Here is a 21,347-nt window from a genome sequence, read left to right on the forward strand (position 1 = left end):
GAACAAATTTAACCAAGGTAATGAAAGACTTCTGCACTAAATTCTAAGACTTTAGTTAAGGAAAGAAACAGAAGACACAGATAAATGGAAAGGTATCCCATGCTCATGGGCTGGGAGAATTAATGTTGTTAAAATGTTGATATTAGGACTTCACTGGTGGCACAGTGGATAAGAAACCATCTGCCAGTGCTGGAGACACAATTTGATTCCTGGTTCAAGAAGATTCCACATACTGCGGAGCAACTAAACCCATGCACCACGGTTACTGAGCCTGCGCTCTAGCACCCACGAGTCACAGCCACCAAGTCTGCATACCACAGTTACTGAGTCCCACATGCCCTAGAGCCCACGAGTCACAACTGCTGTGCCCATGTGCCCAGAGCCTGTACTCTGCAACGAGAATCTACTGCAGTGGGAAGCCTGCATACTGAAATGAAGAGTAGCTCCTGTTTACTACAACCAGATAAAGCCTGTGCAAAAGCAATGAAGACCTTGTGCAGCCAAAAAATAAAAAAAGTCAATACTATCCAAAGCAATATATAGATTCAATGCAATCCCTATCAAATTTCCAATGGCATTAAAAAAATTATTATTTACAAATTTTATTTATCTCGTTTACTTATTCATTTTTGGTTGTGCTATGTAGACGAAAACTGTGCCCCCAGCAATGGAAGTATGGAGTCCTAACCACTAGACCATCCAGTGGCATTTTTCACAGAGACAGAAAACATAATCTTAAAATTTATATGGAACCACAGAAGACCTCAAATAGTCAAAGCAACTTTGAGAAATAAGAACGCAGCTGGAGCATCATGTTCCTTGATTTTACACCGTATCACAAAGCAACAGTAATCAAAACAGTATGGTGTTGGCATAAAAACAGACATAGATCAATGACATAGATTAGAAAGTCCATAAATAAATCCATGCATATATGGTTGGTTAATTTATGCTGAAGGAGCCCAGAATAGATGTTGGGGGAAAGGACAGTCTCTTGAATAAATGGAAGTGGGAAAAGTGGACAGCCACATGTGAAAGAATTAAACTGAACTGCTATCTTTCACCATAGGCCAAGTTGACTCAAAACAGATTAAAGACTCAGAACATATGATGTGAAATCATCATTTGATATGGGTCCTGGTGATGATTTTTTTTTTAATTTGACATCAAAGGCAATAAAAACCAAAGGAAATAAGTGGGACAACACCAAACACAGCAGAGGAACATTCTTCACGACAGAATGAAAAGACAGTCTACGAAATAAGAGAAAATACTTGCAGATCATTACATCTGATAAGGGGTTAATATCCAAAATACATAAAAACTCATGCAACTCAATAGAAAAAAACTAAAACAATCCAATTAAAAAGGGGGCAACATATCTGAACAGACATTTTTTTCCAAGGAAGACATACAGATGGTCAACAGGTACATCTAAATCCACATCATTAATCATCAGGGAGATATAAATCAAAACCACAATGAGATATTACCTCACATATGTTAGAATGTGCTGTGTGCCAAGTTGCTTCAGTTGCGTCCAACTCTTTATAAGTCTGACTGTAGCCCACCAGGCTCCTCTGTTCAGGAGGATTCTCCAGGCAAGAATACTAGAGTGGGTTGCCATGCCCTCCTCCAGGGAATCTCTCTGATCCAGGGATCGAATCTGCACCTCTTACGTCCCCTGCATTGGCAGGTGGGTTCTTTACCACTAGCGCCACCTGGGAATGCTCCCTGTTAGAATACCAGTTATCAAAAAGGCAAAGAATACTAAGTGTCGGAGAGGATTTGGAGGAAAGGGAACCCATGTTCATTGTGGGAATGTAAATTGGTATGGGTATTATGGAAAACAGTTTGGAAGCTCCTCAAAAACTAAAAATAAAGCTACCACATCATCCAGCAATTCCACCTCTTGAGTATCTATTCAGACAAAAGGAAAACACAAATCTGAAAGCTACCTGCATCCCATGTTCATTGCAACATTATTTACAGCAACCAAGAGACAGAAACAATCTAAGTGTCTTCAGTGGACGTATGAATGAACAAAATGGAGATATCCGTTCCTCTCTGTCACTCCCGCCCAAACAAGTCCCTTGTAGCTTGAGCACAACTTCCTGGGGTTACGACACCGGAGTCACAATATCTGATTTCACAACTGCCGTGGCGCCTTACTCTAGGTGGGGAGTGTTTGTTTATTTTTCTAAATTAAAGCAAATTAAATCGAGTTTGGAGGATTTTGCAATGTTGCTGGAGGTAAGCGACTGTAACTGTGCCTTTGCCTTAGGCAACCAGCCGGGCAGGTGAGTCTCCAGAACCCACCAAAGTACCTCCTGCAAGATAAAGAGACAGAAGTCTCAGTCTCCACCTAGGATGCAACACTGTGGGCACCCACTGGCAGAGGAGATGGAGCACCCTGGGCAGTGCACAGTCAAGTGTAGACGAACAGCGCGCAGTCATGTGCAGAGTAGCCAGTCCTTGCGCACCGGGCTCTCCATCCTCCACGCCAATTTTAATCCCCTTGGCCTCACCCCAGTGTTCTGGAAGCTTGTTTCATGCTGATGGCCTTAACTCAAGGAAGTAGTCCCCAGCGGCTTAAATGACGCAATTTACAGAGAACTCACGCTCCCGCCCGGGTACTTCATGGCCTCTCTACTGTATTTCAAATTTTAAAGGGGCTCACTTAAAAAAAAAAAAACACATCAAATTCCATTGAAAAGGTCACTTTCAAGCCCCTTTATAAGCAAATAAATCTATTTTTCTAACGCATTTAGAAGGCAAGGTGTAGCTTTTAAATTAAAGTTGTTGGGACCTCCCCCTCCCCGCAGCACAGGGACCACAGCGGAAAAGGCAGCGATCCGAGGCAGGGCTCTGGGTGCCTCGTCGGTGGTTCCGTCTGCGCATGCGCCCACCCGCGGCAGCCTGGCTCACCTGTCCGGTAGCCCGTGCTGTTGAGATACACGGCAAAGGTGCGGCTCTCATGCTGTGCCTGCCAGGAGGGCGAGGAGCAGTTTTCATTGTTGGTGTAGGTGTTGTGGTTGTGCACGTATTTCCCGGTGAGGATGGAGGAGCGCGAGGGGCAGCACATGGGTGTGGTCACGAAGGCGTTGATGAAGTGCGCCCCGCCCTGCTCCATGATGCGCCGCGTCTTGTTCATCACCTGCATGGAACCTGCAACCAGAGAGGAGGTGAGACGCGGGCCGGCCGATCTCCAGCGAGCGCGCCCCACTCTGGCACCGAACAATTAGAGACGGGCACTGAGAGGCCCTGAGCAGGGCGGCACCCACACCCCTAGGAGGGGAATGCATTTTGGAAATCTCCAGGGGCAGGCTGGGGGGCACTCTTGGCATTTGTGGGCAGCCGCCCACAACACTTCCCTGGTGGCTCAGACGGTAAAGCATCTGCCTACAATGTGGGAGACCCGGGTTTGATCCCTTGGTCAGGAAGGCCCCCTGGAGAAGGAAATGGCAACCCACTCTGGAACTCTTGCCTGGAGAATTTCATGGATGGAGGAGCCTGCCTCTTAGGCTAAAATCCATGGGGTCGCAAAGAGGGGGATAGGACTGAGCAACTTCACTTTCACTTTTTTTTTCACTTTCAGACCACAGTGCAATGAGGAAGTACTCTGCCAGCTCCTGGTTCCACTGGCATTCACAGGGGCAGGTAGGTAAAAACCTGTTCATAAGTTATCTGAGCCTAGTAAAGAACTTTGTCTTGCATATGAACAGAACATCTTTTTTTTGCAGGGTATTAATATACACTGATTTTTTTTTTTTTTTTTGGAAAGCAACCACTGTGTAAACAGAGAGAAGATTATACCTTGTTTCATTTGGAACTTTCCCAAGAACTGTTCCCTCTTAATGAAATCTGATCATGCCAACCTGGCAACCCCCGCCCGCCTTCTCTCTAAATACATCTCGTCTCTGCTGAAACGCTCTGTGTCAGTCACGACCCGTGGTGGCTGCCTTTGTCCACCTTGTCCTTCCAGCTTGGAACCCACTCCCCACCTCCCTGCACATCTCACTCATCACTGCAGCCACCCCTCCCTGGGATCGCTGTGGCTTCTGACTCCCTTGGGCTCTTACGACACATGAGGTACAATAAACCACTAGGAATGGTGATCCCACTCAGACCTGTTCTTGTTTCTCAGTGAAGCTGTGAGCAGAGTAAGGTGCAGGACGGAAAGGAGTTTGTGTGAAAACCCTACTGTGCGCCAGTGCCCGCACACTGTCCACTCTACCGAGGGCTCCAGGCGTGCAGACTGCGCCTCGTTCAGTGCCCCATAGCGTGTAACACACAGTGGGCACTCAACACACGTGTGCAGAAGAATGGATGTGTAATCGCAGAACCCAGCTGGCATCCAGACACATAGGCGGTTTCATGGAAATCCTTTTTCTCTTCCTTCTAAGGCTATCCTCAGTTTTTTTCTTTTCCTTGTAGTACTTAAGGTCTATGGTGGGTTGAATGATGCCCCCCCCCCCTCAATATATATGTTCCTGTCCTATGTCCAGGCTCCTGTGAATGGGACCTAATTTAGACAAAGGGTCTCTGCAGTGGTACTAAAACATATTGAGCTGAGATTGGTTAGGATGTGGGACCTAAATCCAAGGACAAGTGTCCTTCCAAGAGACAGAAGGAAGAAGGCACACAGACATGGAGGGGAAGGCCATGTGAAGATGGAGGAGAGATGGGAAGGAGGCATGGATATCCCTCCAAGCAACTCCTCGGGCCTCCAGGAGCTGGGTGAGCAGAGAAGGATTCACCCCTAGAGCCTCTGGAGGGATCACAGCCCTGCTGACACTGTGACTGCCGACTTCTGTCTCCACAGCGATGAGGCAGTAAATTTCTGTTGTTTTAAGCCACCCAGTTTGTGCAGTTTGTTAGGACAGCAGCAGGAAGCCAATCCAGGGTCCACCCGGGGTCTGAGGGTCTTGATGGGGCCACAACCCCCAGAGACTTGAGAAGAGCACATCAGACCCGCCTTGGCACTCTGTCCCCTAAGAGGGAAAAGGAGGATTTACGTGGCTCCTCTACCCAAACAGGTAAGGAGACAGCTCAAGCTTTCCCAGGGAAAACACAGATCATGTCTGTTCACTGCTTCAAATCATCCAGCAGCTTCCCTTCACTCACAGAAGAAAATGCCAGTTCTTTACTGGGGGTCTAAGACTCTTGAGAGTCCCTTGGACTGCAAGGAGATCCAACCAGTCCATTCTGAAGGAGATCAGCCCTGGGATTTCTTTGGAAGGAATGATGCTAAAGCTGAAACTCCAGTACTTTGGCCACCTCATGTGAAGAGTTGACTCATTGGAAAAGACTCTGATGCTGGGAGGGATTGGGGGCAGGAGGAGAAGGGGACGACAGAGGATGAGATGGCTGGATGGCATCACTGACTCGATGGACGTGAGTCTGAGTGAACTCGGGAGTTGGTGATGGACAGGGAGGCCTGGTGTGCTGCGATTCATGGGGTCGCAAAGAGTCAGACACAACTGAGCAACTGAACTGAACTGAAGACCCTTCTAGATCAGCGTTTCCTGCCAACCCACCTCCACGTTTCTTTGACCTCATCTATTCTTCTGTATATTCTTGCCACCTCTTCTTCTGTGTATCCTTGCCACTGACTTCCAAAAGTAGGAAGTCAAGAGACACCCAGAGTAACAGGCAAATTTGGCCTTGGAGTACAGAATGAAGCAGGGCAAAGGCTAACAGAGTTTTGCAAAGAGAATGCACTGGTGATAGCAATCACCCTCTTCCAACAACACAAGAGAAGACTCTACACATGGACATCACCAGATGGTCAATACCGAAATCAGATTCACTATATTCTTTGCAGCCAGAGATGAAAAAGCTCTATACAGTCAGCAAAAACAAGACCAGGAGCTGACTGTGGCTCAGACCATGAACTCCTTATTGCCAAATTCAGACTTAAACTGAAGAAAGTAGAGAAAACCACTAGACCATTCAGGTATGACCTAAATCAAATCCCTTACGATTATACAGTGGAAGTGAGAAATAGATTCAAGGGATTAGATCTGATAGAGGGTGCCCAAAGAATTATGAACAAAGGTTCATGACATTGTACAGGAGGCAGTGATCAACACTATCCCCAAGAAAAAGAAATGCAAAAACTCTAAATGGTTGTCTGAGGAGGTCTTACAAATAGCTGAGAAAAGAAGAGAAGCTAAAGGCAAAGGAGAAAAGATATACCCATTTGAATGCAGAGTTCCAAAGAATAGCAAGGAGAGATAAGAAAGCCTTCCTCAGCGATCAATGCAAAGAAATAGAGGAAAACAACAGAATGGGAAAGACGAGAGATCTCTTCAAGAAACTTAGATATCAAGGGAACATTTCATGCAAAGATGGGCACAATAATGGACAGAAATGGTATGGACCAAACCGAAGCAGAAGATATTAAGAAGAGGTGGCAAGAATACACAGAAGAACTATACAAAAAGATCTTAATGACCTAGATAACTACAATGGTGTGATCACTCAACTAGAGCCAGACATCCTGGAATGCGGTCAGATGGGCCTTAGGAAGCATCACTACGAACAAAGCTAGTAGAGGTGATGGAATTCCAGTTGAGCTATTTCGAATCCTAAAAGATGATGCTGTGAAAGTGCTGCACTCAATATGCCAGCAAATTTGGAAAACTCAGCCTTGGCCACAGGACTGGAAAAGGTCAGTTTTCATTCCAATGCCAAAGAAAGGCAATGCCAAAGAATGCTCAAACTACCGCACAATTGCCCTCATCTCATACGGTAGCAAAGTAATGCTCAAAATTCTTCAAATCAGGCTTCAATAGTATGTGAACCGTGAAGTTCCAGATGTTCAAGCTGGATTTAGTAAAGGCAGGGGAACCAGAGATCAAATTGCCAACATCCGCTGGATCATCAAAAAAGCAAGAGAGTTCCAGAAAAACATCTATTTCTGCTTTATTGACTATGCCAAAGCCTTTGACTGTGTGGATCACAATAAACTGTGGAAAATTCTGAAAGAGATGGGAATACCAGACCACCTGACCTGCCTCTTGAGAAACCTGTATGCAGGTCAGGAAGCAACAGTTAGATCTGGACATGGAACAACAGACTGGTTCCAAATAGGAAAAGGAGTACGTCAAGGCTGTAAATTGTCACCCTGCTTATTTAACTTATATGCAGAGCACATCATGAGAAACGCTTAATATCAATCACCTCAGATATGCAGATGACACTACCCTTATGGCAGAAAGTGAAGAAGAACTAAAGAGCCTCTTAATGAAAGTGAAAGAGGAGAGTTAAAAAGTTGGCTTAAAACTCAACATTTAAAAAACTAAGATCATGGCATTTGGTCTCATCACTTCATGGAAAACAGATGGAGAAACAATGGAAACAGTGACAGACTTGATTTTCTTGGACTCTAAAATGACTGCAGATGGTGACTGCAGCCATGAAATTAAAAGACACTTGCTCCTTGGAAGAAAAGTTATGACCAACCTAGACAGCATATTAAAAAGCAGAGACATTACTTTGCCAGCAAAGGTCCGTCTAGTCAAAGCTACGGTTTTTCCAGTGGTCATGTATGGATGTGAGTTGGACTATAAAGAAAGCTGAGCGCTGAAGACCTGAAGCTTTTGAGCTGTGGTGTTGGAGAAGACTCTTGGACTGCAAGGAAATCCAACCAGTCCATCCTAAAGGAAATCCGTCCTGAATGTTCATTGGAAGGACTGTTGCTGAAACTGAAACTCAAATACTTTGGCCACCTGATGCAAAGAACTGACTCATTGGAAAAGACCCTGATGCTGGGAAAGATTGAAGGCGGGAGGAGAGGGGGACAACAGAGGATGAGATGGTTAGATGGCATCACTGACTCAATGGATATGATGAGTTTGAGCAAGCTTTGGGAGTTGGTGATGGACAGGGAGGCCTGGCGTGCTGCAGTCCATGGGGTCGCAAAGAGTCGGACAACTGAGCGCCTGAACTGAACTGAACTTCCCTGTCCCTTGCTCGCTTGGCTACGTGAGCTTCCTCTTTGTTTCTCAGGGGCTCCAGGCTCACCCCTGCCCCAGGATCTTTGTACTTGCTTTCTCCCTTCTGCTGGGGACTGCCTCTGAGACGTTGCTGGCTGGTCTGATTATTCAGATCTCAGCGGTCACCTCCTCCACAAGTCCTGGCTGAGTACCCCATCTGGAGGAGCTCCCTGCTTACTTGCTATCACACCCGTGTACGTTTCTTCTTAGCATTTTCCTCCTGAAATGGCCTCCTTTACAAGTGCCCTTATTTGTAATCAGCCTCTGCTTTTGGACTGAGAGTTCTCAGTGATCCAGGGTGCTGTCCACCCACTGCCCTCAGGGACATATAATTGATGCCCTGTAGTATCTCACTGAACAACTGAAGGGGAAAGAGCAGAGCCTGCCCTCTTGAGCCCAGCGCTGAAGCAGTTTTATAAGAGATGCCCGCCTGGAACTAGGTGTGTTTCCTGAGCCTCTTGGCTAAGGTCACCCTGGTGGGCAAAGAACTGGCTTTGTGTCTGACCAAGAATCATCAGGCCCTGGAGCTATGTGAGCATCTGTTGCCAAGGTCACCTGTCCTCCTGAGAAGTCCCAGTGGGTCCCATCTGTAACTGGTGGCAATTAGAGGGTTTCTACCAGGTGTGATAGCATCACTGACTCAGTGGACACGAATCTGAGCAAACTCCGGGAGACAGTGAAGGACAGGGGAGGCTGCAGTGCTGCAGTCCATGGGATCACAGAGTCAGACGTGACTGAGCGACTGACACCAGGTGTGAAGTCGCCCTCTGGAGGGGATGGAGGTGGTGGGCTTTCCGAAGCTCCCCTCCACCAGCTGGTGCAAACTTGCTGGAACCTTCAGAGGGAGCAGGCCTCAGGATCAGGGTCCTCACCAGCCTTGGGGTGCATCCGTCTAGCCTCCTCCAGGTTATGCATCAAACCTCCCATATCTGAGAGGCCATCCTTGGCTCCACACTGAAACTGCTGCCCCTCCTTCCAGCACCCCCCACCGCCCCTCCCTGCCTCACCTGCCCCCCAACACTTACCACCCTTGGACAGTTCACTTATTTGCGTGCTGCCCATTGCTCCACACTGGAACAGCTCCAAGGGAGCAGGGATCTAGGCTTATTCTCTTTACTGTCGTCTTCCCAAGCCCAGAACAGTGCCTGGCACAAAGTGACCGTTCAACAAACATCTGCTAAATTAACACAAAAATATATCTCACTTTCTGTGTTTCCATATAACTCAGGAGCCCAAGGGGGTCTATGTTCATGATTCGTGTGCATGTGTTGTGGGTAGTGGATTTAAAAAGAAATCTGACTTCAACTAGCAGCTAACAGACAATGTGCTCTGAGCCTGCCATACTCCCCAGCACCTTCTAGAGTCTGACACCAGCTCTGCGCCGTCACGTTACTTGCCGGTCCCTGAAGGCCCTGGTTTGGCAGCTCCTAATATAACCTAATTGTTGAGACAGCTCTAACTCGGCCCTAGGGTAGAGGGTGGTGCTGCACGTCCGTAACAATCACAATTAACGTGGTGGCTGTCGTCAGCGGACTCTGCTTTACGCACTGTGCTGGGCACACGGCTTGCACCGTGTTACTTAATCCTCCCCGCAAACCACTGAACGGAAGAGGGAGCCAGGAGCGGGGAGTTAGGTGCCCGGTGAGAACTGCAGGGCCAGGGAAGTGTGACGGGAGGACTTGAGGCCAGTGTGTTTGCCGGCGGAGGTGGGGGTTTCTTGTCACGTCCAGGAAGCATCCAGTGGACACCACTCAGGGGTGCTGATAACCCAGGAGGGGCGCGGAGGTCCCTACATGCTTGGTAACTCTCAGCTTCAGTGAGGCTCAGAATCATCCCCGGGACTGTCGTTTGGGTCCCCATGTCATCCTGGACGTGACTTTAGCTGACGCACCAGCAGGGACAGTGGTTCGGGGTCGGTCACGTCACCAAGTGCCAGGGACCCCAGTGTGGGAAACTGATTGCCATTCGCTCCTTCTCCAGGAGAAAGTCTCGGGTGGGTGCAGGGATGTGGTCATGTCCTTAACACTCACACGCTTCCTATTTCAAAGGGAACAGATGAGGCCAATCCCTTGGAGCTCCGGGTGGGCAGCCGTATTAGCTTAAACTTGACTGCATGGTTTAACTTTCCTTCTACTTAAGGCAAGTGATGCTAGCTTCTCATTTAGGGTAGTAGAATCCTGTTCTCAAAAAATAATGACGGCCATTTCAAAAAATAGCAATATAAGTGGCCCACGGACACAGTGAAAATCGTGGAAGGGTCGGGGAATGGCTGGCGTTTGGCACAACCCACAGTTTCTGCCCAGTGACGTTATTGCTAAGAGACACCTTGGGTGTCCTGAGGTCCTCCCCTCTCCCCTAGTCTGTTGTTGCTCCATCGCTAAGTCATGTCTGGCTCTTTGCAACCCCATAGACTCCTGCACACCAGGCTCCTCTGTCCTCCATTATCTTCCAGAGTTTGCTCAAACTCACGTCCATTGAGTCGGTGATGCTATCCAACCATCTCATCCTCTGTTGCCCCTTCTCCTCCTGTCTTCTGTCCTTCCCAGTATTGGGGCCTTTTCCAATGAGTCTGCTTTTTGTGTCAGGTGGCCAAAGCATTGGAGCTTCAACAACAGTCCTTCCAATGACTATTCAGGGCTGATTTCCTTTAGGATGGACTGGCTGGATCTCCTTGCAGTCCAAGGGACTCTCAAGAGTCTTCTCCCACACCACAGTTCAAAAACATCAATTCTTCAGGGCTCAGCTTTCTTTATGGACCAACTCTCACATCCTTCAGTTACTCAGGCAATAATCATGGCTTCTCTCTGGTCCCATCTTTCTGTTTCCACACCCAGCCCATCAGCAGAGCCTGCTGCCCTTTCTTAAAGGACACCCACAGTCAAGAGTCTTGTCGCCTCCTCCCTGAGCAGGCAGTCATTCTCTTTCCTCTGAATTAGGTCCACTGCTTCCTACGTGGACTCTCGCCATTTATTTCCAAAGGAGTAGCTGCGGTGGCTCATCTCAGCATCATCCGTGGCTCCTACTCACCCAGAGAACAAAGTCTGTGAGGTTGAGTGCAGCCCCTGCGGGCCTAGGCTCCCCATTCTTCCCCACCCCCTGTGGTCCTTGCCTCTCCTCACGCTTGGCAACTTGCTCCCACCCCAGAGCCTTTGCCCAGGCTGTTCTTCCTGCTGGGGATGCCTTTCCCCAGCAATCCCAGGGCCTGGGTCCTCACCCCTCCTTGTTTTTACTCAAAAGTTCTCTTCCTGGGGGGAGGGGTGATGTACAGGTAGGGGATTAAGAGGTACAAACTATTAGGCATAAGATAAACTGCAAGGATGTACTGCACGGCACTGGGAACACAGCCAATATTTTATAATGAGTATAAACGGAGCATGACCTTTAAAAATTGTGAATCACGACACACTATGCCTGTAACTTATAATATTGTACAACGACTATACTTCAATTAAAAAAAAGTTCTCTTTTCCCGTGAGGCCTGCCCTGCTGACCACATCCACAATTTTACTCCCTTGTTGCCTGTATTTCATATCCTCTTCCTTTTTACGTTTTACGTTTTCAACTCTGCACGTGTTGATCTAACACACTATATCTCAGGTTGGTCAAAAAATTTGTTCGGGTTTTCCCATAGCATCGGCTGGCAAACCCGAATGAACTTTTTGGTCAACTCACTACTCTGGCATATTTACATCTTCATCTTGCTGGTCACCCTCTCTGTAGCCCTAGATGTCAGCGTCACGAGAGCTGGGACCACTGACTATGCCCTGAGGTCTAGGGCAGTGCCCAGCACATAGTAGGTGTTCAATAAATATTTCTTGAAGGCATGAATCTAGGGTAGTCCAGGCAGAATCAAGCCTTTGCCTGCTCTTCCCAGACCACGAGGCAAAGAAGGACGCGCCCGGTAACGAGGACTTGGCCTTGCTCGGGCTCTAGAGACTGTGGAAAGGACGAAGCTGGCCGCCCACCCGACCTCTCAGACACTCCTGGAAAGCAGGGGTCTGCCACCCGGTGAGTAATTCGCCTGCAGTCAGCCGCCCTGGATGCTGCCTTGGCAAAAGGCAAACAGCCTCCGGGACTGTTTCTTATTTGTAATGGGCTCCAAACCAGGGTCGCCACGTGCCCCTCAAGTCACATGAGCGATGGTCTACTCTTTCCAACAGTTGCCTGCACGTGTCTGCTCGGGGCGCCCGCCCCAGCCCAAATAAGCTGGCTGCAGGGAAGCTGTGTCAATCTGCTATTAGAGCACAATCTAACGATGCCCTAAATGACAGCGCATCTGGGCGTAAGCAGCGCGACATGTTAAGCCACCCCTCGGGGACCGTAGCCTGCTTGATGAGAACAGCCACAGTGACGGGGCCCGATAAACCCACATCTGGAACGGGAAAGCATATGATCTCATCTCCTTGCCCGGCACAGCCCTCATGCAGATGGACAGCTCCGAGGGGGAGGGAAGGGGCTGGAAGACCAGGCCACACAGAAATAAAAAGGCCAGCCAACCAAAACTCCTGTCGTCCAACACACACCTGCGGACACGCAGACAAAAACACAGCCGGCTTCTTTCCGTGATCACACCTTCCTCCCTTGCCAGGGTGCTGACACCTTTCTCGGTGACTCCGGTGGACTGGGCAGGCCCCCTCCCCACCCTGGTGACTTAAATTTTGGTGCCCAAACCATGCACCTGCCAGAAGCACAGTGTATCCCCCACACCCTCATCTGCCCGCTCCCTTTCTCACTGCTTTTTTTTTTTCAGGGGGGTTGGGGGGCTCTCAGTGTACCACCAGGGCTATTATTTATTTGATTTGAAATTTTTCTTTAATGTGACTTTAAAAATTTTGTTTTCAACCCAAGTGACAATGTAAAATTCTGGATTTGATGTGCTACTTAGATTTTTTTTTTTTTGGAAGCATATCAAAAGAGGTTTGTAAGTAGTAAAAATCAATGTTTGTCAACCTGTCACATCAGATGATTTTGCGCATGACCTATGTCATACATAGAAAGGCATGTGGGGAAACGCTGATTTAATGTGCACTCTAGAGGTCTGGGTCAGGGCAACCACCATCTCTGGGGACTCAGCAGGTGCTGGGGGCTCTCAAGATTCAAAACATGCCCCGATTTTGGCCGTTCCTGGGACTTAGGTGGCTCACGTCTATTTTCTGTCCTAGAAGTCTACCTCAGCTGAGAGGAGACACACCCTACATGCCCCTCCCCAAGACAAAATTCTGGAGCCCCCAATCTGGGTGGCATAATAGAGGAGGTGTCGGTTTTGATGGATAACTAAGAGATACGCTTTCTGATCTTTGTTTTCTTAAAATGAGAGGTAAACACAGTCTGTGATGTCAGACCCTCCTTGGGAAAGTTGTGGGAGTTGGGACATGGTTAGCCAACCCAGGGTCCTGACTTAAATCAATGTTTAACCATTGCTATTTCTTACCTAGACTATTGTAGAATTTTAATTGAGATAAATATATGCAAAGCCTTTAGTTCAATGCCTGGCATAAACAAAAGGCTCAAAACATGTTAGCTTTTAAAAATGTAAATTACAGTAGCTCCCAACTATATATAGTGTAACACAGAGGTCACAAATTGAGCGCCTCCTGTAGACTGCAGTCCATGGGGTCACTGAGAGTCGGACACGACTGAGCGACTTCACTTTCACTTTCCTGAACTGGAGAAGGAAACGGCAACCCGCTCCAGTGTTCTTGCCTGGAGGATCCCAGGGACGGCGGAGCCTGGTGGGCTGCCGCCTAGGGGGTCACCCAGAGTCGAACACGACTGAAGCGACTCAGCAGCAGCAGAACAGGCTCTTGACTGAGTGTTGGATTTAGGTCTGCTTGGAAGTGGTTAAAAATGTGAATTAATTGCTAACTTTTAAGTTTTATTCGGGAGATTTCACATCAATCCGGATTTTAGGCTTAGCATGAAAATACACAGATGTGGCCTTGATGGGCACGCAGGTGGGTGGATCTGAGTAGCCAAGGCTGGTTTTAGAAGGGCCCCCTCTCCAGTCTGCATGGCCCCCACCAGGCCCACTCCCCTCACCCGCAGTACTGGCCTGGCCCTGCTGCACTGGGTTTGCCCTTCTCCAGGGGATCTTCCCAACAGGGGATCGAACCTGGGTCTCCCACATCGCAGGTGGATTCTTTACCATCTGACCCTCAAGGGAAGCCCTTGCAACCGTTAGCTGGTTCTATTCCAGCTGAAATGATCAGCTAAGTAAACTTGCAAAGCAACACTGTGGCCTGGAGACCCACAAAAAGCAGGCTTCAAGGGGGCATAGAGGGTAGTGGGTTTGGGTAAAAGCTGGAACTGAGCCTTGCCCTGGACAGGCAGGGGCTGGGGGGCTGTGAGCTCAGGCCACAGGTGGGGAAGCACGTGCGTCCTGTACCAGCCTCCAGCCGCTGGTGGCCACCTGCCAGGCTGGAATTTAAGCGACAGCCCTGGACTGGCCCTCAGCTGGCCCTTGAGTGTCCCTGGAATCCCCACAATGTCACTGGCTCAGATTGTGAGCTGCCAGCTCGTGGCAGCACCTGCTGAACGGCCACATCAGGCTGGGCCCCATCAGATCGATGGCCCCAGAAGCGCTCTGTCCCCAGCAGCGGGGCGAGGGGAAGGCCTGGGAAACAGACAGCAGCAATCAGAGGCCACCTCCGGCCCAGGGACCCCATTGCCTCCCGAGCAGTTACATTTGATCCCCCTCCTCCTGTTGGAGAGTTCTCACTGCTGTCAGTTGGCAACAACTGCTGTGCCTGCAATTCAATCCAGAAAAATCCCCTGGATTCCTGGGACCTGCTTCTCAGACGAGGTTTCCTCATGGTGGTGGCAGAGGAGGAACCATTCCTAACCCTTGGAGATTACAAATTAAAATTAAATATTATTCTTGATTTCATCGATAAAAATCCAAGGCTTAAAACTGGTTCTTAACCCCAAAATCCGTTAAAGTAGATGTTGAAGAGGCAGAATTGGAATTTCGTTAATGAACACTAGACTGAAAAAAATGAGAAAAAGTATGCAGTATTTGCAGAAAAATCTGCAAACCAGAGCCAGCAGAAGCTTCTGGGAAAAAATTCCAGCTCAGGCTTTCTCAATGGAGGGGAGGTGCCCTGGGGCAGGGCAGGTCATGGGTATAACAATGGTGCTCAGCAATGACTGCCAATTTCCGCTCTGAGGAGCTCCACCCAGAAACATCCCTCTTGCTAATAATTTTCCAACTTGCTGCCCCTGCCAGAGGCCATTGCCTCAATGAGGCAGCCTCTCCAAGGTGTTCTGCGCATTTTTCAGGGTGGGCTAGAGTCAGTCACCCAGCCACCATCCTGGTGGGTGATGTTGGCAAAGCAGCTGACGTCTGTCCCAAGTCTGAAAACCCATCCCTCCTCCCCCAGTCTCCTATCTCGGTAAACGGCACCACCATCTGCCCAAGAGCTCAGCCAAAAACCTCAGTCATCCTTGATTCTCCTTCCCTCCCCTCCCACTTGTACTCCATCAACAAGGCGTGCTGACCTTCAAAACAAAACCTGCTCGTTTACTCCCTTCCCTTCAGCAGCACCCCCAATCACCTCCCACTGGGACAACTGGTCTATCAGATTCTGCTCCTGCCCCCCACTTCTCCACCGGCAGCCAAAGCCACTGAAAGCATGAAGCACGCGTGCTTGACCTGCTCAGAACATTTCAGTCACTGTCCATTGGCCTGAGAATAAAATCCAGACCTTCCTCATCTCTTCCCTGCCCTCACCCCTATCCTTCTCCCCTCTCCCTCCCCAGGTCCAGCTGCCCTCCTTGAAGTGCTTAACATCCGGTCTGGGATGTTTCTCCCCCAGGCTTCCAGTGAACATCTCCTTCTCAGGGTGCCCATCACATAACCACATCCACCGCTGGAGTTGCTGCCCCTCCCTGGGACCCCCGCTCCTGATCTCTGGTGTGGCTGAGACCCCAGGTTGTCCGCCAATATCTGTTTCCCCTTCTTTCTTATTAACAGGCCCTGATTTTAATCTTCAACACACCCCGCTAGGAAACTGCATTTCTTAGACTCTCTTGCAGTGGGAGTGGTCCTCCCTTTAACCTTCTGGATCCACCTTCTGCTTAGTTCTCCAGCCCAGGGATCTGACCTGGATGGGCTGGACCCACTAGTGGCTTTATAGTCTGGCTTTGGCTGAGTTTGGCTGATGGGGGGCCCTGGCAGGAGATCAGCAAAAGGAAGCGCTAAGATGAGGGTCTGGATTCCTCCATCTCACTCCCTTGGTGTCAACAGAGGGTGACAACTCCCATTGAGTGGACCTATGTCTTAAGGGTTCCAGTAACCATTTGCAGCCCTAACCTCCTTGGTCTTGGAGTAGAGATGACCCCACTGCTACTAACTAACCTCGAGTGCTACCCTATCATTAGTGATTTATCCACACTTGCTCACCCCTTAGCAAAAAGTTAAACCCTCACTGAAAAATCTAGGTTTGAATGTGTCCTGTATTTCTTGCTGACATCATGTGACTAATTAAATAAGTTCTGTCTGTGTTGTAGGTGATGTCTGGGGTGAGTAAAGGGAGCTGACTTGACTTAAAGGTCCATTCTCTTCCCTTCTGCCTCCTCCTCCTTGCTATCTGGAATATGGCTGTGATGGCTGGAGATCCAGCAGCTATTCTGAGTCATGAAGGTGACCTTAAAGATGGAAGCCACACCATAAGAAGAATAGGATACAAAAGTAGAGAAGGAGCTTGGGTCCCTTATATCCTTGAAGCCACCCAGCTGGCCCTGAACAGCCAACTTCCAGACATTTTTATGTGATTAAGAAGCAAAATTTCTGTCTTGTTTAAGCCACTGTTATTTTATATTTTCTTTCACAGGCAGCCAAACCTAATCCTGATACACTTAGCTTCCAAAATTTAAGTGATCTCCTAAATGGTGCTGAATTTAAAAAAGATCTTGCAGGAATGTGCTTGGCAAGTTGAACACCAGGGTGGGTCCAACTAAGCCTCTCTTCCTCCTCAATGACCTGCATCCACATGTTTTTCTAACACGAGTGAGCAGCGGCAGGAATGTCAGGAGCTGGTATCTCGGAGAGGCTGTGTTGGAAGTTACCACCGATCTGGCGTCCGGAATCTGGGCACACTATCCTAGGCTTCCAGCCATTTGGCTCCTGCAGAGCACCCAAGCCTGCAATTTAGAATTGATTTCTGAATATCAGTCTGCAGCACAGGGTGTGGTTTCCTTGTGTTCACAGATGGAAAGAGGCAAACAAGTGTCTGGCCAGAGGCCCTCCAGAGCTGCTTTCTCAAGTCAAGCTCTCCCATAAGACAGCCCTCCAGGCTGCAGGCTTGCCATTTGCAGGATCACTGGCCCCTCTGAGCATCTGGTGAGGGTCTCTGACCCAGGAAAGCATGAACCGGCACATGATCTGCATGTAATTCCCACCCCCCCACCCCCCCACCCCCCCATTCCTGGCCCATTCAGGCCTGGGCCTCCCCACTTGAACTTCTGACTCTAAAGGTTGACAGCCTTGGACTCTAGAACTGAGCTCTAGATAGCTTTCCCCATCTCTGTAAATAGACAATCCATTCCCCACCCCCAACCCCCACCAGATGTTCAGGCCGAAACCTTGGCGTTATTCTGGACTCCTCGCCCACTCCACATCAGATCCCTAGCACATCTTGTCAGCGCCACCCTCCAACTCTGGGTGGTGTCTGACCACTTTGCCTGCTCTGGTCTGAGCCGCCACGATCTTGTGCTTGGACCCCTGCAGTAGCCTTCTGATGGGGTCCATCTCCTGCCTGGACCATTGCAGCAGGCCCCTCACTGCTCTGATTGCACCCCTTCAGTCTATTCTCCACAAAGTAGCCGAAAGGTTAAAATTAACACAGAAGTCACATGATGTTAATGTCCTTCCCTAGTGTCCCTGTCACTTGGAAAGTCACAGCCCTCCTCCTGGTGCAAAGACCCTGCCTGAGCCACTCTCCCACCACCATCCATAGCCTCTCAGACCTCGCCTCTCCCTGGCTCTTGCGCTCACGCTGGTCTCCCATCTGCTGCTCTGTGAGCCTGCCTGGACTGCTTCTGCCTCAGGGCCTTTGCACCCACTGCTCTCTGCCTGGAACGCTCTTCCTGGGGGAAAGAGCTCTTCCCTTGACTCATATTCCCTAACCTTCTTTGCCCAGATACCCCCTTCTCAGTGATGCTGCTGAACATAAAAATCACAGCTTTCCCTTTTCCCTCCCCTCCTTGCTGACTTCCCTTGTTTTCTTCTGACAGCTTTTTACTATCTCATATATTATTGGGTTGGCCAAAAAGTTCATTTGGGTTTGTCCATACGGTGTTCTTAAAAACCCAAATGACTTTTTGCCAATCCAATACATATTTTACATATCTTTTAAATGAACTCTTATCCTAGAATGTAAGCTCCCTGAGAGCAGAGGTTCTGCCTATTTTATTGGCTGCTGGATCCCGCTTGGCACCCTCTAGGTGCTCAACACACATCTCCTGAACGGATGAGCCTGGTCCGCCCTTTGGGTACCTGGCTTCAGAGGGAGCCCTACGTGGGGGCCGTGGGCATCTTCTGGACTTGACAGCACTCCAGCCGTCCTGCCCGCCTCTGGCACCAGCTCTTGACATTTTATTTTAGGGTATCACTCCTCCCTCCCTCTCCCAGCCTTCGTGGTTCATGTGAGGGTTGGCCCCATCCCTGGGGCTCCAGGATATTAAGTCCTCACCAAGAAGGTTAGGTTCATAGATCATCTTCCTCCAGATGAGTAAACAGATGCACAGAGAGGCCAAGTAACCTTCTCCAGGCCACACAGTCAGCAGCAGAATGAGAGTTTGAACCCGGCTGTTTCGCTAGAGTTCTCATCTTTACATCTCTATTGGAGTATTTTCACTGAAAGATATTCCGAGAGACAGGTTTCTTTTGAAGGTGAACACCTGATCCGCAGTTCACGTAGTCATGAGTGGTGCCACACCTGAAACCCAGCAAACTGAGGAGGTCTCTGAAAGGCACTTGTTCCTACCTGGTGTGGAGCTCCAGGAGAGTGGGCAGCGAAGCCATCAGTGCCTGATATCTGCAGCCTGACTGTTTCCGTAACCCTCAGACACAAGAGTTACTGCCAGGTGGTACCCATATAAGACAGGCCCCAACATTCAAAACCTGTGATCAGACTCCAGAAAATTTTTCTCTTTTCCAGTCACCATCCTGCTGATTAGGTCAAGGAGAAGGTCTCAGGGAGGGGCTGCTTCCCCTTGAACTCCTCTCTCAAAACTGCCCATCACCTTTTATAACAAAGCCATCCTGGCCTCAGCCCCATGGGAGGCAGCATCTTGCCGAAATAGAAAAACACTCCTGTTCTTATTAGACTTGGTTTTGCAGTGACCTTTTACTGCAGGCAGTGAATACTAGTTTTCCATGTACAGTCATAATTAAAGCTTCCTTTTCAAATAATACTTAAGCTTCAAAAAGTAAGTCCAGTTCAAGTAATAGAACAGACGGCTCTGGGATGTTGCAAATATTCTCTTGCTCCAGGCAAGGACCGTGTCCAACTCATCTTGGTGTCTCAGAGCCTGTCCCAGCCCTGGAGGCTCACCAAGGGTTTGTCTGGATTGAATTAAACCAGAAACCCAGGCGGATTCCACCGGTTTCAAGGCCTATTTGAAGGACACCATGCAAATGAGACCTTGGCTCCCGTACGTTTCTCCTTGTTCTACCCTCCTGGTGAAGATGGCAGCCAAGACCCTACCGATCTCCAAGAGTCATCCAAACACAGGGATTGTCCCCCAAAATATACTGATAGTGGAGGCCACTTTCTGACCAATATGTCCTAGAACCTGGCCCCCTGGCAATGGACACTTCCGAGTGACCACTCAGGAAGGCACGTCAAATGCACGTAGGGAAAAAGGAAAGAAAAAAATCAAGATCCAGCACCCCCCTTACAATCAATTCAGAGGCAGGAAGAGCCCCTCTTCTGTGCTGTGTCCCATACCAGGTCTCTCATCCAGACCCTAATTAGGATGGACGGCTCTTCTCCGCCCCGGGACTGGAAGAAAGCCTGGAATTATCTTAGTCGAGAAGGCTCCAGCCCCGAGAACTGTCAGAACTGCCGCCTGGATGAGCAGAAAATAGCAGATGATAAATTTTTTAGGACCACCCTCCGCGTGCCAGTTGTTGCTGACTGTGAGATAATGTGCTGGCCTTTTGGGGAGCATGCATTATTGATCTGGGTCTGTCTGGTGGTTTATAAAAAGCCCCCCCTCCCCCCCTCCCCCCCCCCACCACCTTGCCATCATCCCTCACCTCCTGAAAGCAGCACAGCCTCCTCTAAATGCTGCTGGAGGGACTGGCTCCTTCACGGAAAGGAAGACCGATCTGGGCAAGTGGGTGCCAAGGGAGGAAACTGACAGATGTCATTGAACATGAGGGCTCCAAACCCACTGCAAATTCCACTTCCTGGAATTCATCTTTCAGAAATCCTTGCTCGCCGACGCAAAGATGCACGTATAAAGACATTCTTGAGGACTTCGCTGGCGGTCCAGTGGTTAAGAATCTGGCTTCCAGTGCAGCGGACACGGGCTCGATCCCTGGTCAGCGAACTAAGATCCCACATGCTGGGGGGCAATTAAGCCTGAGTGCCGCCACTACTGAGCCTGTGTGCTCTAGAGCCCACACGCCCCAACTAGAGAGAAGCCCGTGGGGAACCACAAAAATCCCGCATGGCACGACCAAGACCTGACACAGCAAATATTAAAAAAAAAATAGTTTTCTTTGACAACAGTATTGGTAACAGTGCAAGCTACTAACAAACCCACTCCCAATCCAGAAACAACTCAATAGCCATCCCCCAAGAGATGGGTTAAGTAGAGTTGTGGTTAAGACCATAGGCTCTGGGTTCAAATCTTATTTGGCCACATCCTAGCTGTGTGGCCTTGGACTAGTGACTTAGTTTCTCTAGGCTTCAGTCTCTGCATTCAAAGGAACAGGAGGGATCTAGGCATTTTAAGTTCGCCCTGGTTTTCTCTGCTTTCCTCTCTCCACGTCCTCATCATGCCCGAAGCTCCTTTCCTTATATCTGTATACGCTTTGTTCGAGAGTCACAGGTGCAAACCTACAATCAGATTCTGACAGGAGACTGAGGTCACGCAGCTGCAGCAAAAATTCAGTGCTCCTAAGAGTGGATGTTCAATCACTAGCCTTGGTTCAGGTCAAAAATCTAGGATCCCCTTTTGTCCTCAGCCCCCGACCCATCCACCCATTCATGCACGTCTTCCGGATTCCGTGTTCCTGCCCTGGTCCCAGCTCCCATCCTCACCTGCCCCGTTACAGTCCTGTCCTTCCACTGGCACCTTATTTCAGCATAACAGCCAGAGGGATCCTACTGG

The 21,347-nt window shown here is 49.1% G+C and overlaps 1 protein-coding gene and 1 long non-coding RNA gene across 12 annotated transcripts in view; one reads left to right on the forward strand and one right to left on the reverse strand.

Moving 5' to 3' along the window:
• The window catches only part of SULF2 (sulfatase 2), a 124,958-nt gene that overhangs the window by 73,094 nt on the left and 30,517 nt on the right, over positions 1–21,347 (reverse strand). For all 11 annotated transcript variants that reach the window (XM_069548762.1, XM_069548759.1, XM_069548765.1 and 8 more), the window contains exon 3: positions 2,929–3,168. In XM_069548762.1, the coding sequence (XP_069404863.1) occupies positions 2,929–3,168 (240 nt within the window). The remainder of the gene's footprint in view (positions 1–2,928; positions 3,169–21,347) is intronic.
• On the forward strand, positions 2,853–12,952 carry LOC138417793 (uncharacterized). The gene is made up of 4 exons (XR_011248281.1): positions 2,853–3,185; positions 3,599–3,660; positions 11,878–12,011; positions 12,164–12,952. It is a non-coding gene; the product is annotated as an uncharacterized lncRNA (long non-coding RNA).

This window comes from Ovis canadensis, chromosome 13 (assembly GCF_042477335.2).
Source record: "Ovis canadensis isolate MfBH-ARS-UI-01 breed Bighorn chromosome 13, ARS-UI_OviCan_v2, whole genome shotgun sequence".
NCBI classification, from domain to species: domain Eukaryota; kingdom Metazoa; phylum Chordata; class Mammalia; order Artiodactyla; family Bovidae; genus Ovis; species Ovis canadensis.